Consider the following 17,050-nt stretch of genomic DNA (forward strand, 5'->3'; position numbering starts at 1 on the left):
TCTCACTGTTCCTAATTCTTTCGGAAGAGTGAACTCTGCTGTTCAGTGATGTAAATTTTGCATAAAGCTGTTTATGCACTGGTAGACTAACTTTTTGTTTTGAGCTCTGATATGCATTGTTTAGTTGGTTTCTCCTTCGGAGCTAGACCTGGTAGCTATAAACCTGTAGAATTGTTTGTTAAATGTTTTTTGTTAAAGGTTAAAAAGCAAAGTATAAAAAGCTGACAAGGAAATTGGACCAACATCAGAGCAAAGTGTCAGAGTTTTAGAGCCAATGTGTTCAGAAAACTTGCAAAGAAACTTACCAGCATTGCAGTTAATTTTTCCAGTAAGCATGGCTGAGATTGGCCATGTACTTATTAATGTGACTCCCAGAGGTCTCTGGTATACTGTGCTGGGGGGGGGGACGGGGACGTGAGTGTTTAACTCTTGGCAAACATTCCCTTCCCCTGTTGAGAAAGAGATGTTTTAAGGATAGTATCAGCCGAGCAATGGAGTTTTACATTTGCCTAAAGGACAACAACTAGCAGAAAGTGAGATGCTGCCTTATTAAATAAGCTAATTAAAGCTCAGTCCCTAATTCTGCTGGCCTCTTGAGCATGTTCCAAAAGCTCTAATAATTTCTACAGAATTATTCAGAGAGGCGTGTGGCATGAGGAATTGGATGTCAGTGTAACAGCCATGGAGAAATGGTGAGCCAGAAACATTCTGCTCTGGTTTTGTAGAAGGAGTCGTGAGATGTTACAATAAACAAGAACATGCATCAGTGCTGCTTGCTCTGTAGTGAAGTTGCTCAGACTACACAAGTAGACTGAGGATAGTAATGTTTCTCTGCAAGTTTAAGTAAGTTCTGGGAAAATGCTCTTGTAGAAGCTGGTGGTTCTTTGTTCCACAGTGCAAACTGGAAGCTAAATTTGCTTCTCTGAAGCCAAGGATTTTCCAGGTTAAAGGATAGTGATTCAGGCTATATGTGGTAACAGCTGCTGTCCACTTCTCTGTTTCAGTCAACCTGGCTGTTGCATCAAAACAGAAAATGAATACTGAAGAGCTGTGCAGGAAGTTTGACATGCAGTTCACTTTCTGCTTTTCTGACCTACAACTTTTGATAGTAGAAGGCCCATTTCACAGCTGTGAATGGTATAGCTGGAACAGAGGGAAATGAAAAATACCACACTGATTGTACAAGTCATGGTGTTTCAGAGCTACAGCAGCTAGGAAAGACATGCAGAGACCAAGATGGGAATGAGCCCATGGACTTAAATCCATATAAGCTAGAGCAGTGCTGAGCAAATAACCATTTTGACTGAAGGAGAAAGGATCAAAGAGTTTCTGAAAAAGTWAGGCTTTGATTGTGTGAACTGTGGGAAGCATGTTGAGGCGCTGTTGTTCCTGGGAAGGGTTGCTGGCTGGCTTTGTCTGGTAACAGCAGCGTAGCACTGAGGCTGTTGGCAASGCAGGTGGCAACAGTAGTAATGCTGTATTCCTGCTGCAGGGGGAGTGAGTGGAGTATACTGGTAAAAAAAAAAAAAATGGAGCTTTAGTAACAGGACATCTCCCTCTCCATCCATTGTCTGAAGAGACAGGAGCAAGTGTGAACAAAATGCCAAGCTAGCTTGTGAGGCTAGTAGAAGCTTCCCCTATAACTAGTGGAAGAGATGGAAGGGTCAGTCAAGGCATGTGGAAAACTCTGCAGGTATTTTTGAGGTGCATTTAATAATGGAGAGTGCTTGTAGTTTAGAAGTAAGAAAGAACCCAGTCTGTAACACTGGAACAGCTGAGACAACAAAATGAAAGAAGAACTTCAGGCTAGATGACTACACACTTTGCCATAAGATGTACTATGGATTTTGAACATTCTCTCGTTTGTGTGTGAGCTGAAGAAAGATGGTGCAAATAAACATGGGCATGTGGGAAGAGGAGGAGGCTTCAAAAGGAATGAAGAGTCACCCAAAAAGTAGAGGAGATGACCTAAGAAAAAGATCAGCAGAACTGTAGTTGATGCAATTCAATATACAGAAGTAGTGGTGGCTTGACTTCTATTTAATTTTCAAAAAGGTGCTGGATAAATTTTTTCTGAAGGGTATTGCTGCTAAACAGAATTGCACAGATACRCCTTTTCTTCCCATTGTGTAACTGTGCAGATGTGTTATAATATGCTGGATTTATCTTCCTCAAGAGCAGTTATTCCCCTTTCCTCCTCAAATCTTAACATGAGAAAGTAGGGGGAAAAAAGACAAAACATTTGCATTTCTAACAGTTCCCTGTTTTATTGCAGTACATCAAAGTAGGTTAATATTAAGTGTGTTACCAACATAAAATATTGGTGGTAAGTCATTTATTACATTGTTGACTTCTCCACCTTAAATATTTCTGTGCAAAAGAATCTACATCATTGTTCTGTAGCAGAGAATCTCTTATAATGTCCCCTACAACATTGAGGGCATTAAACAAAATAGTGAGAAGAGGCAAAAAGCAGAATCTTTCCCCCACACACACACTTGTCAGCTTTTATACTCTAAAACAAAAAAAAGTGATTACATCTATGCCATGCAAAACTGTACAATAATATTACAATGAAAAACCTAAAAAAAAATATTTTAAAAATAAATGATATGAAACTGTCATACATAAAAAGGCAGGTATAATTGCTCTGAAATACCAACACTGGTTTGTTTGTGGATTTCTTCCCTGTGGATGAGACTGTTTCTTATGCAAAATGAAAAAAAGGTTGTATTAAGCTGTGGCTGAAAAGAAGGACAAACTTGAGTTTAGATTTATTCTGCAGTAGAGCTGTTTTCAGGAGGTCTTTATCAAATGTAGAGTGAACACCAAAAGCACTCTTAAAGGTGTAATTCATGTTAGTGCAGAAAAAGATCCTGTTCTCTCTAAGGAACAGACTCTTATGTAAAAAGCTAAGAGAAGATAGATGTGCCAGACTTGAAGTATGAGTACTTGTACTGTGGTGGATTCCACCCTTAACGGATTAATTTAAAAGTAAACAGCATGCACAGAACTGAAAAAAACTTCTTTACCTGTGTATGGGTTTGTCCTGTCTTATACACTCAAACTATGAATGACAAGGCAGTGTCAGAATCTTTTTTCCACTACCACTAGTGTTCTSTGTTGGAGGGCTGACACTGAACTACTTAGTTGTGGTTAAATTTGTAAATTATATGTTTAGGGCTTTCTTAGTATAGCGAGACCGGTAATTTCTTTCTACTGCATACCTGAGAGTTCAACACACTTAGATTCTGATAAAATCACAAAGCAATCAAAGAGGTAACGTTCCTGACCTCATTTTGAGTTGTACTGAGATCAGTAAACTGCACGTTCATAATGAGCAAGAGCAACTGAGAGGAAAGAGGAAGCTACCTCAAGAGCAACAGGAATGCTTTTGGAAACCAACAGCTGTGTTCTACAGGTCAAATGCAACACAAAGAAGAGCACTCTCACCCTGCTTTTGAGTTTATGGAGTATGGGAGGAAGCCATGTCTCTGCGTGTGTGTGGAGGGGAACCTATCTATTAAACCTTTTTCATTCTATAACCTGGAGTCCTTAGTAGCTGCCTGAATTTGTTTGGATCCTTTGTTGCCATCAAAAGAAAAAASAATGCAAAAACCCAGCAATCCATACACTTAAAGCAATGTCAAGAATGTGAAACGTTCAGTCTCAGCCAAAAGGAAAAAATCGTAGCTAGATATATACTGTGTAAAGAGAACATATGCTACAGTTGAAATTCAATGGGAGATGTTGGCTCCCTGGACCAATTGCAGCCCTCTAACTGTGAAGTTGAAGCAATGCTACAGTACAAAGTAGCAAACATCAAACCTTAAGAGACAACTGTCTTTGAGATACCAGTCAAGCGTCCTACAGTTCAAATGACCAAGTTACTTTTCCTAGCCCAATGWGTACTTAAAAAGCTCAGCTATGGTATGCATATTGTTTTCAGTGTGCATACCAACACCACCAACAAAAAAAAGGCTGTGGTTTAAAATTGCATGTGTAATCAAATGGTCCCCAAATATATAAAACCAGTCAAGCCCTAGGACACCTTTCTCCCTTTCAAATAAGTCATGTGGTCATTTGCTTTTCAACTGAGAGAACAGTTGCTGATTCTCTTTTTAACAGATGTGTATAAAAATGCACAGTACCAAACTAATGATTAAATACAGCAATCCTAAAGGGGACCGCCAAGGCTTAGAAATTGTGGTGTACAAACAGTATAGGCCTGTGAAGCTCTCATGTGGTAGAGATTAGCRTTGTAATGCAGCTGATCCATGCTCTGCCTGAAAATTTCAGTCAGTTTGCTAGCAACAGATTGCAGGCACCGTAATGGAGTAAACACTCTGTTTTACTCATTTAAATTGTTTGCTCTGTCAGGGGTCTTTGGGTTCTATTTTCAGATAGAGCATTAGCTCAACTGCAAAAAKCCCCCAAAATATTCCATATGCTGTGATCCTCTATTGCACAGGCTGCTCTGTCTTCCATGACTGCAGTCTAAATGCCTTCTCTCAACAGCAAAGTAAGATTAATGTTTAAATACAACATACACTAAACATAAACTAGTCTGCAAAGTCTTTGAAAAGTGCGTGGACATGCTTCACCAAGAGGAGAGAAYGGTGGGGAAAAAAGTGGCTATACTTGAAGCAAAATGCAGCTTTTAGGAAGAAACTGATGTGGAATTTTAATAATGCCCTACCTGTCTGTCCCTCAGAAAGATGATGAAAAGCTATTCTGATAGGAATTAATTTCAGGTGCTTGGCTGTTTGCTATAGCTTTTCATATTAAATGCCAAGCTTGCAAAAGTACCAGCTTTGAAGTAATAAAAGAACACTGCCAATTTACTACTCTGAAAAATCCAAACTGGAGCGAGAGAGACAGGATTTTGATATGATGGTTTGTAAAAAGTTCTTGAGGTCCTGTCTCAAAATAACACTGAATGAGCTTAGCCTTGGACAAGCCTCTTTTGATGCAATGTGAACTAGACATCTGATCTAGGAGCCCCAGCATGATTTAATGGTAATAGCAATGCTCTGTGCATCTCATTCCCTAGTTCCCATTTAGCCCATACCTGAAAATTATTGCACATGGCTTGAACTTACTTACCTATAACTTCCACTAGGGAAGACAAACTGGRCAACTCCAAGAATCTCTCTGTGGGTGAAATATGCTATAAACTGCTGACTGCAAGAATAGGGAGTGGTTTAATACAAGCCACACTCCATGAAACCAATATTCTAAACAGAAGGAGCCCTTATGTGCTTCAGTATGGGCGTGGTATAAAGCCAACAGCAACACTACTAAGAGGAGAGGCTTATTTGAACATACTCTCCAAATGAAAAACATCTGTCTCACTAACCAATGAGAAGAGACATCTTCCTCTTACCATCCATTTGTACATCAGTCTCCCACCTTGTTTGGTTGATTGCATGACCACTTCAGCTTTTTATTTATTTATTTTGCAGCTTCAGTGGGTCCTGTCTTCCACTGCAAGACTTTTTCTGCCATTGAATCGGCCCTGCTATTGGAACCTATATGCGCTAGCAGGAGCGCCTATAGAAACAACTGGAAATCACACAAACCCACAGCGTGAGTGGTGAGGGAGAAGGGAAAAACCAACCTTGCCAGCATGGCAGTGTGGGTGACTAGGCATCTTTGACTACCACAGTGTGAACAGTATGAGGTCACTCTTCAAGGTTCATCATTGCTACAGTGACAGCATAGCCAACAGCGGCTAGCTTCAGGCTAAGGGCACTCATTTGGCTGATGTGTATCATAAACTAGCATTTGATAACAATACTAGTGTTCTGGTTAGGAATGATCAAGGAAATGCAGAAGACTGCTCCCTTCTGGCAAAACCTGGTCAAACGATGACCCAGGGAAACAGTATTCCTGCTGAATCCTGCTGCATTAAACTCCCTTGCTACCTTAAGGACTTCTACTGTAGCATGCCCTAAGGTTCCTCAGCTGCACAGCTAGCACACAAGGGTGACCACACGGCCGAAGGGTGCCCCTGGTTGTCAGGGCAAGGGGTTGCTTTCCTATCATCACTGTCATTTTTGCAAAAGGATGGGARTTAACAGGAAAGTAGGGATTATAGCTTCAATTATGCTACTACCAGAAGTAAAGAAATATTGCGACTGCACTGGGAGAACTCCTCCTGGCAGTGCAGTGAGTGCTATGCAAAAGGAACACCCGTCCTGCGAAAGGTTTTAGGCCAGGCCTCSAAGTCTGTAAATTACTGAGCATGAAAACAGGGACAACACAAAACTTAAATTAAAGGCTCTCTTAAATAAGCATCCATCTTCTGCTGCATACACAATGCTTTTTCTTTGAATATATACATACGTATTTAACTCTAACATCTGCATATTTATTTAAACTCTGTACTGTAGTAAAATATGCATCATTTTCATCAATAAGGATTTGCTGGCGACAATCAGATTGACATTCAAACATGGTGGCTGAAAGCTTTTATGTGCCTCTGACATACTGATTGTTCCCCACGCAGGGGAAGGGGGTCTCTGTGCTACTTTTGTACAGTACAATGAGCTATTGTATGAAAACAAAATCCATCTGAATTTTCTCTTGTTGACACTGGTCTGGTCTATTTAAGCTACTTTTGGGGAGTGAGGGGGTAGGATGAATATATCTTTAAAAATGAAAGCAGCTGTAATCACAAAAATGAAACCAATACTAATACAAATCTACAGCATCTGATATTTACCAGCACCCTAGCTTTGCTCATTTGCTGCTGTTAAATCTGGGGAAGGGAGGGTGAGGCAGTGCTGAATGGTGCTTAAGATGACCAGCTTTTACCTTCCTCTCTACTCCACTCCCAGATCACTTTCCAACAGGGAATGGGGAGGGTTAGGATGATGAAGGTGAGAACTGGAACAAGTGAAGGGGACAGCCATGGGGACATTAAGCTGCTGTGATGTCAAATCTGAATGCTGAAGCAGTTCATGAGTCCCAACTCACGTGGTCAGAGCTCTCCAAGGAGAGGCTCTTGGTCTTGTGAGGCGACACCGGGCTGGGAGGGCTGCTGAGGTTGGAACTGTTCGATGCAGTAGAGTGTCTCGGAGAGTCAGAGTCCTGCAGCCCAAAGACACACAGCAACACCAGTAAGTAAGTAACAACTGGATGGCCTACGCATGTTAGCTTGAGAGTGACTGAGGCTGTCTGAACAACAGCTGACTGGATTGAAAAGCACTTACTTTGCTAGTATCCAAAAATATTAAGGAATTTTCTTTGCTCAGAATATCTTGCCATAGGGGAGGATTATAGCAAGCTGTCAAATCACTCCATTTGCAGCTGGCAGAACTAATGGTGATAAATGGATACAGCACCTTTGGGGTTCTTGCAATCTGCAGGTTACTGAGTGYTTCTTGGTTAAGTGTGTGCAACTTCAGGTTGCTTGTGAAGCAACAGCAGCTCCTGCCTTTTCCCAGGCTCTGATCAGAGATGCTCTTCCACTAAACTGAGGAATCTTTATGGTATGGGCCTCATCACAGCTACTTCTTGTACGCCACTTCAAGGATATTAATTCAAAACATCCTAGTTAAGTTACACTAGTTAAATCTCCAGCACAGAGTAGAACGTAGCTACRCCTGAGCCTGAGGTTGGGCTGACACTTGCCTTCCAGCTTCAACTGAAAGAATACATTCTGTACCATAAAAAGCCTTTGTGATTCCTAAATCCTCTCACTCCTCGGTAAGAAAATTGCTGGCCAACATCAGATTGAACCCTTCTACATAAAACATTCTTGACTGGAAGAACGGTGCTCAGCAGCAGGCTGAGTGCACATGGCAGGACTGTATTCCTGTCACAGTGGTCAATTTGTTTTGCAAAGAATATAAATGACCAACTTATGAACAGTTCCTGTTCTAAATGAAATTATTATATGATAATTCTTAAATTATCTTGTTAACTTTAAGCACCTGAGAGTGCTGCTGTAACAATATGTCTCTACTGTGAAATGGTTGCTAACATAGCTTAAGAGTCTTTGCAAATAAAGGGTAGAAGAGATATCATCACTTCAAGCTGTGATAGGTCACTATCAAGGTGTAACTGCACYGCGCCATATTTTGGGGAGCCTCACTACCAGTGGGTCTCTAGGTAAGGAGCACAGAATACACTTTCTGCATGTTAAATACCACAGCCAAAGTTGACACAGTTTGACCAAAGCCTTTTGTCAAGAAAGCTTGAAATACTGGAAATACAAGTTTTCACTTTCAATAGTGATTCTAAACTTGCAGCCAATCAGGGAGTTATACTTGCAAAGTCCAACACAGAATTTAACTTCCTCATTGTTACCAACAACATACGTAGATTTTCTCCTTTTCCCTGGCACTCACCTCTCGCTCGTAGTCCCTTGTTGGTGCATCACTGCCTTGGTCTAGACCACCAGAGGATAAGGAACCATCTGAYGGTGATGCCATAGGCTGGCGCTTTGCTCCATAGCTACCTCCTGAAAATTCCCTCCGCAGAGCACTGCCATTTTGTGCAGACGATCCTAAAATATGCAGAGGAATTAATTAAACTGCATCTCAGGCACATCCATGCAAGATACTACAAATTTGTTAGCAGTTTCTCTGGTTAGTTCTGCTTTTCTCCAGCATGTCCCAAGATGCTCCATTCGTGGCTTGCAGGCTATTTGGGCTTTTATCTTGACTACTTCCAGGTGCTGCTTTTCCTAGGGATTCTCCAGCCCGTTCCCGGCACATCAGAGTTAACACACTTCACACAGCACAGACAAGTCACTAAGTCCCTGACAACAGACAACAGTTGGTTGCAGGAACTGCTGTATTGGCAGCCTACTTCCAGCGGCCTCTCCCATCACGTGGGCAGGTCATACCAGCACATACAGACTAAAACAGATTCACGGGCTTTCCACAAACTGCGCAGCTAATGCAGCATGTGCCCAGGGAAGGAGAAGGCCCTAGAAAAGTTGGACACCACTTAAACTATACAAGCAGCAACTACATGGCCCCAGTGGCAAGAATATATTTTCTAATCTCCCTTTTCAAAGGGGCTAGCTGTGAATTTATAYACATGCCTTTGAAAGTAAGATTAAAACACCGTCCTTGCCCTTTAGGGGAAATACAGTCGGCCAGTTCTGATCACTTCTGAAAATCCTGCCAAATGACAACATGGATAGAGGCAAATGCAGGTAGCCCTTGTGTGCAGAGCCCACAGCAATGCAGATCTGTTCACTTACTTGCTGCCAGGCCACTGCTTGCACTCATCGATCGTCCCGGTTCCGTGCGGGATTTTGTGATTGACGGGATACTGACAGAGCCACTGAACACGGTCCGACTTTCCTGAGGCCGGAGATTCTGCAAGGCAGACGCACACAAAATATGCTTACTTACTGACTACTAGTTTAGCCTTGGATGTTAAGAAGAAAGGCTCCAAATTACACTAAAACCCCAGCCTGACAACAGCTGAATTATCTGAGCAAGTCAGCAGAATTTGCAAAATAATATTCTGCAATTTAGTGCAGAGACTGGAAGCACACGCAATTTGATAGTCAAGTGCTGAATTACATGGACATATGCAGACAACTGAAAGAGTGTTTCTAATAACTGAAAAATTTCCTTGAAGGGATGGTTTGCAAATCTAATTWTGTTGTTATAGATATATTCAAGATATATTGTGTAACGCGTTCTTTCTGTGAACATGCTTACAAGTAAGTATTTCATTAAAACTTCTCTCTTTGACACATGTATAACTTTAYACAATAATTATGTCAGTCCCTAATGCCTGCAGACTTATGTGCTGATCTGTATTTCAATTATTTATGTAACTGAAAAGGTATTAAAAGCATTACTCCAGACCTGCACCAGTGGAGCCAAAGCGAGAGTCAGCCTCTGTTCTCAGCCTGCTCAGACAGGAGGAACAGAACACATACCATTGGTTTCTCTAGGTATTTCAATTCTGTATTGCTCTTKTTTGGCATCCTGATAGTTTCGGGGTGATTTTCTAAATTGGTAWTTTATGGGACTGAAGTGGTCCTTTACTGAGGGAAGAGAGAAAAATGAATTCCTCTGCTTGGTTATGGCAGTTCTTGAAAAATAAGTTATGTGGAAAACAATATTTTGAAAGAAGTTCTGGGAGAGTTTATTTCTGCTTCTGCAGCAGGTATCTCTATGGAAAAAAGGGGTCTCAGCTTATTTAGCCCATCTCTCTGTATACAAACTGGCTTCTTAGTAACACTCAGAAGGCCTTTCTAATGCCCCTGCCTATTGTTTGATCTCTGGCTAAACACACAAATGTGTTCATCCTGCTCCTAACACGATTTGCAATATTAAGTCATTAGCACTAGCTAGAATTAGGTTTTGAGAACCTTTACAGATGCAGCAGATGAAAAGAATGGCAGGTAGCTCTGAGCATTTCTTGATTTCCTCTTTATAAAAACACCTGCAGTAACTGTTAACTTCCTCCTATTTATATTTCACTGTTTTCCCATTGTCACTCTCAGATAAAGTAGCCAAACGTCAAATAAAGTTTTCAATTGYGATACTGAAATTTCAAAACACAACAAAGATTCCTGCCCTCCCCAAGGTATTCTCAGAGAAACCCTTAGATGCACCAGTCTCTGCAGTATCCTAATACCCTAAGCCTGAAAAATAAGCAGTTCAATATGGCCCAAATTTTGTTAAACTAAATCACCTAATTCCAGTCTCAGATCTGGAGAAATGCTCCAGCCTCTTTGTACTGGTGTTAGGATCATTTCCAGAGAAAGCGGAGGGTTGCACAATGCTCACTCCCAACTGCTACCAACCTGCTGTCAAACCAATATTTCAAAGTCCCTTAGAAATTGCTTGCTGTTACAGAGCTTCTTATTCTCCCAGTGGGCTAGAAATGGCAAATTTTTAATATGTAACAAATAAACAAGAATTGTAATTCCTCCTCCTGTTCATAAGAGACCAACATAGGAGAAACAAAAAGACCTTATCAATGAAAATGCCCTATTTAATTCTCCCCTGACCCAYTGCTGCATGATTCTCAACTAGGATTAATACCTGAAGGCTTTAAAAAGTCTATTTTAAATCACTTTTGAGATTACACTACTCTATCTTGTTTGCTCTTTTTTTTTAATATGAATGATCTACTTTGTAGCACAAAATACTAAATTCTGCTCATGTCCTTCACCACACAATAAGCAATTTGAGATACAGATGATTAACGTAAGCATCCTTACATACTACACATAAACAACAGAGGCTCCACAGACAACACATGAAGGAAGTAACAGCCTAGGGAATAGGCTGTTGTTGTGTTTTGAAGCCCATAGAGGAAAGCTAAGTGCAGCCCATGCAAATGTGTGCTCTGCGGTTAGTACATCAGAATTGCAACAAATGTTGTATAAATCTCCAAGGTTTCTTCTAGGAAAGAGAACAATTATGTTCAATGATGAGGTGACTAACCTCCTTAATAGTGACGGAGCATCAGTACAAGCATCAGGTGAAGGAGGGAACTGGCGCATACAAGACTCATTTATTTTAACAATGTAGTCTAGTGATGATTATTTTTCATGATCTCAGTTTGCAAAGTCCATGTAATTCCTTGTATACAGTTCCCCCACAAAGCAAATCTTTCATTGCTCTTTTCTTTCATTGCTCTAAAAACAAAACAAGCACATGCCAGGCCCCCCTGCATTTTTGAGCAAAAAACCCTGGAAGTGATATGCACATGATGCAGGAAGGGAATCCAGAGAAAATTAAGTGGTGGTTACAGCGGTAGCTACAAAGCAGCAAAATGCAGCAAGTTAAAAACAAAAAAGTATGAATCCTGGTCTTTATTTACTTGCTATGAGCGACAAAACCCCCTTGCTTAGAGCAACAATTCAAATCCTAGCAGGTAAAATTCACTCTGACTGCTGAACCAGAGAAAGGTGAGAAAAAATATCTTTGAAGAGAAAACAGCAGCAGCAGAGAAGCTGCTGCTGCTGAACAAAGTTAATCACTGTGAAATATAGTCCAAGACCCTAGTCAGTTCAGTGCATGCCCACTCCCAGCGGGAGCACCGAGCCGCTGGGGACCCCGCTGCTCGGCCACGGCGTTACCCTGCCCAGCGCTCAGGCCCCAGCCAGCGGCTCAGACCGGCAAGGAAGAGCACCGAGGGCCTCGCTGAACAGCTACATCGCCCGTGGGAAATGGTTCACTTATGTTTCTCTGTCCATCATGCTTTTTTTCCCCTTCAAATAGTGGTCAGTTCACTGAACATAAACCCAAGTTTTTAATTCTTCCATGAAATAATACGATATGATATTAAAGTCTACTTTAAAGGTTTATTTTTCAATTCCCCTACTGAGTCCCGGCAATTCTGGTTCCAACACACCGTCTGTAACTGAGGCACCGGGGCTGGCCCCTTCTGGAAGGAGCACTAGCTTTCTTGCACTCACCTCCCCAGACACAAGCTGGGGGGAAGGACACGACTGGACAGACAAACCCCAAACCCACAGCCTTGCTTTCCATGCCACAGACAGCTTCCACCTTCTGCCTCAAGCCAGGGAGGAGACAAATGCTCTCTTTCATAGCAGCTTAAACCTCTCAGCGCTGTGAGGAGCTCACATCATCTCACCTGGGAAGGTGCCCACTTCCCTCCTCTTCCCACTACTGGAAACAGCATTTCCGTGCCACTGCAACACTAGGATGGAGGGTGCTCCTAAACGAAAACCTGCTATCATTACTGTTTGAAACAACCTGGGGCCAATCCTTACCGGTTTCAGCGAGACTGCTCACACGAGCAAGAAAGGTCGTGGGTGCTTATGTAGCCCGCCACACTTCTGCAATAAATCACTAGTTACTAAACACAGAAAATTCTAAAGTAAAGTTGGATTTAAAAAAAAGAAGCTGTTAAAACACAATTGAAACACAGCTTCAGTTCCCCTACAACGGCTCTCTACGTAGAAACAAATTCTAGCTCTACTTCACAAGACCTCCATGTTTTACTGGAACATTAGTTCTGTGTATTTGCATCTCTCTTCCTACCAGAAAATCTAGGCTGGATGCAGACATGTCATCACAGGGTATGTTTTCTAAAATTCTGCGATTTTATTTTTAGGTATTAATCGTTGTGGCATTTGGGCTCTCATGACAGTGGCACGTGACCATGCACAGGCATTCAGCCACCAAAGCTTAGCTACACAAATTTGTCTTGGAGCCTTACGGACAAGGCAGTAGATTTTTCCTCCTGCATGTTTAAATTCCCTCTAATGTTACCTGCAGGTATGTATCCAAAAACCTTTCCAATGGTAGGGATTTAGGAGCACAGCAAAACAGCACTCAAAGCAGTGAAGGTTTGCCACGTGTTTGAAGAGTATCCAAGCACCACTGAAACCTACAGAAGTTTTTCCATTACAGCAATAGGCACAGCTCAACCTACACAAACCCTGAGGAGCAAACCATCATTATGCATGTCTACCTGCAGACTATTCCTGATTTTTCTGCAGATCTCTCCAAAGCAGAACTGCGGGCCACAGCACAGGACACAATTATAACGCACTAGCAGGTATTTGTGTGGCTGTTTCAGCATGACTTGTATTACAGTAAGACCTTGCAACCCTTGGGTATTCAGACTAGGCTGCACAGTCTAGTCAGAGCTACAGAACCACAAGGAAAAAGAAAAGACCACCTCCACCCCCCAAATTTTGCATTCCAGCTGGAAGGATATCTACAGTACAGTATCTCATCTCAGTCTGTTTAAAAATGCCACGATTAAGAGGATCTACATCATGAAGTTCCCATTACCTTTAACTTTTATTCTTCTCACTCATGTATGTTCTAYCTTCACTTATTTTAACCTAGAAACTGTCTAGGCACAACTTGTGTCCTTGTGTCTCTATCTTAATGTGTTTAAGGTATTGTGCAAAAATCTTGCACTTCATATGAGTTCACAAATGAACAGCTTGCAGCCTGGCCCAAGGCACRTATATCCAGAACCTTTTTCCTAATACAGCCTGGTTTACCGCATCCTGCCCCTGCCTCTGGCTCCTGGAGGATGAGCACTGAGGAACAGAAAACTTATCATTTAAAATATCCACACCCTTCCTCAWGATTAAAAATGATGCTTTCATAGCAAAAGGTTCAGCCCAATTATTGCACACTTTTTGTTTTTTAAGTCCTGAAGCATCTGTTTCTTGATACATCACAGCTGTGAAAATGCCACAGCTCACGGCAGAAAACAAATCAACCAGGAGAGAAGAAAGCGCGGGGCGGAGGGAAACCGCTCAGGAGGGGCTCTCTCTTGTGTTGTTAGCCAGGCAAAAGGAAAACCACACGGGGTTAGTAGCGTGAGCACCTGACTCAGCCACTCATACCCTCAGAGCCAGAGAGCCGGGAGGCCTGGGGCCAGGGCGCGGAGGCGGGGGGTGTGCAGGGCTTATGGAATCGCAAGAGAGGAATTTTTCGGCTGAATTTACGGTCATGTGGTAGATATGTTCAAAGTTGCTCGGAGAGGAGATCAGACTGGCATGATGCTGAGGGACCTGGGAAGGGGAGCGCCACTATCAAAGACAACGGAGAGAGAAAGCAATGAAGGATGGTCGCGCGGACAAGCAGTCTGCGAGAGCAGCCCACCGCTGCTGGCGAGCCGGGGGCACCCTGGCCGCACACGTCCTTGCACTGTCACCCCCGGCCTCTCATCAGCTTCCTCGTGCAGTGGCCCACACGCCTGCCGCCCTCGCTGCTGCTAAAACATTGAAAACAAATAAAACTTTTAACTCATTGGGAATCGATTCTAGTATTTATTATTATTTGGTATTTCAAAGAGCACCACAGTTGTAAAAGGCGCTTTACAAACAGTTGAGAAGCATCAGTTCCCTGCCTTGAGGAGCTTACAATCTACAACAGACATAGCACAAACAGAGGAAGGTGAAAACAGGCGAGATGGCATGGGGAGAAGGTAAGATGAGAATACACAACAGTTAAAGATCATAAGAGATTTCCTTCTGTTATTCATGCATTTTAGTGATTCCATTGAAATCAAGTATCACCCGTACAACAAACACAGAGTATTTCTAATGGGAGGGAACAGTGTTTCAGCAGGACGGGAACACAGATCAGATGGGAAGGTGAACTGGTTAGTGTCAGACAACTGGGACAAAATTTACTCCGCTGCAGATGGACAACACAAAGCCCACGTCCTCCTGTACACTCACTCACGCCTTACAGCGCTTTGCTGACGAACAGGCTTTGCCCTGCCTTCTTTGCACTGCAGAAGACTAGGCCCTTAGTGAATAAGTTKCAAGAAGTACAGGGAAACTTGAACATTTTCAATAGCCAACTGAGCATTGCATGCCCTAAGTAAGACCCGAAGAAAGAGAGAAGAAAAAAAAAATATTGCAAATTAGAGACAAACAATTTCTAATTGATCTCCGTGGGATGTGCTGACACAAGTGCTCTTGTAATTCAAAGCCATCTAAGTCCTGTAGATTTAACCGAAGTGCTCTCCAAGGCTCACTCACCCTCCCTGTGCCATGTACACTTTTAGCAGGTGAGCCTATGGGGGGATGGTTTGCCCAGCAGCCACCAGCAAATCAGAACACCCTTTTTTAATTTCTAACTCTTTTCTCTTCCCCTCAAGCTTAATAACATTAGAAATATTAGGACTTACGGTAAAAATTCAGCTTACCTCTCTGCTAAACCTAAGGCACTATGTTTTGTATGTGGAACATTTGGCAGTTTTGAAGAATGTTAAGTCATACCCCCAATACATGTTATCAAACATTATTCTCACTGTTCTCTTCATTTCTCTCAGCTGCTAAAATCCAACTTTTTCTTTTTTCTAACATACTGGTATTATGAGGCTTTGCATGTTAAGCAGAACATCAATTACCACATTAGGGCATATAAGACATAATATAGGTTAAATCATTCCTGGGGAACTCCCCAGCAGCATCTAAATACCAGTACAAGAAGCCACCTTTCCAATAATGGTCCAGGACAGAAAAGCAGACTTTGATGTGCTGTCTGCTCACAACAGAGAAGTTGCAGCAAAGTCAGCTACATTCCCGAAAGCCAATAAGGGAGAAAAGGGAATGTCTGAAACTATAAGCTAAAAAGCACAGGGCAGGCTAATTGCAGTCCATAAAAATATGTAGCCAGCATTTATGAGTGCGAAAAGGCCACGATATGGCAATGTTTTTAAAGCAGTCCACCATGGATCATACTCTGCCATCAGATGCATGCGTGGGGTTCCCAATTTCTTTAAATAATACCAAACATGTAAAAGTATTCATTTACTCTGAAAGTTTCTCATTTGAAACAAGCAAAGCTTCACAGATAATCTATTACGCAAATATAATGGTTCATGTATAATGAAGTCAAACTGAAACATAATGGTCAAATATAATGGCAATCAAGACTAGCTTTTGTATGTAAAATACTTGAGCATGCAAAATATGAAAGCAAAATCAATCCTGTACATCTGGTGTACATAGAGAGGTGGTCTGTGCTGCAGTAAGTGCAGTTCCAGAATTCAGATCTTCACTACAAAGGAGCATCCACGATAAAGTGGCTTCAAGGGACAAGAGGGCAGAAGGGAGGCCAGACTGTACGGCCAGTTAATTGGTGACAGGCTGCTAGGGAAGAAAAACAYGTCAATAAATAAGTTTGGGGATATACTAACAGGAATGATTCTAAATTGTACAAAACAAGACAGTAACACAGATCTAGTATCTACATCAATAAAACACAAGCAGGTATCGATTCACAAGCTCTGGTAATAGCAGGTAAGAACTTCTGACTTTTGTTTTGTCGCAGTCCACACACCTGCTTGTCAAAGCCAGACCCCTATGTAACAGCTAGACATGAAGAAAGGAAGGTTGCAAACCTGCAGTTGCAGGGTAACCTTTAAAATCTTCTCTCTTAAATCTAATCTCACATTGCGTCTTGGGCATGTTCGTATCTGTGCCAACACAGGGCTCCACTGAAGTCCGTAGTGTTCATTCACAGAGGGAACAACGCAGCACTTTTAGTGGACTGCAAATTACCATAGAAATATCTCACATTATGACTTTCTAAACAGAAACAACTCTTTAAAG

The 17,050-nt window shown here is 42.0% G+C and overlaps 1 protein-coding gene across 4 annotated transcripts in view; it reads right to left on the reverse strand.

Annotated features, from left to right (window-relative positions):
- Positions 1–2,247: 2,247 nt before the first annotated feature.
- Positions 2,248–17,050, reverse strand: part of CDC42BPA (CDC42 binding protein kinase alpha) — a 189,823-nt gene continuing 175,020 nt past the window's right edge. For 2 of the 4 annotated variants that reach the window (XM_085325807.1, XM_085325806.1), the window contains 3 exons: positions 9,221–9,338; positions 8,358–8,515; positions 2,248–7,095 (listed from right to left, as the gene is read on the reverse strand). In XM_085325807.1, coding sequence (XP_085181933.1) covers positions 6,964–7,095; positions 8,358–8,515; positions 9,221–9,338 — 408 coding nt within the window. In that variant the 3' untranslated portion in view covers positions 2,248–6,963. Of the gene's footprint in view, positions 7,096–8,357; positions 8,516–9,220; positions 9,339–14,326; positions 14,513–16,045; positions 16,586–17,050 lie in introns of those variants that run through there. The other 2 variants (XM_085325809.1, XM_085325808.1) reach the window with 2 other exon arrangements.

This window comes from Rhea americana, unplaced genomic scaffold, assembly GCF_003343005.1.
Source record: "Rhea americana isolate MKP2758 unplaced genomic scaffold, rheAme1 scaffold_123, whole genome shotgun sequence".
Classification (NCBI taxonomy): Eukaryota; Metazoa; Chordata; class Aves; order Rheiformes; family Rheidae; genus Rhea; species Rhea americana.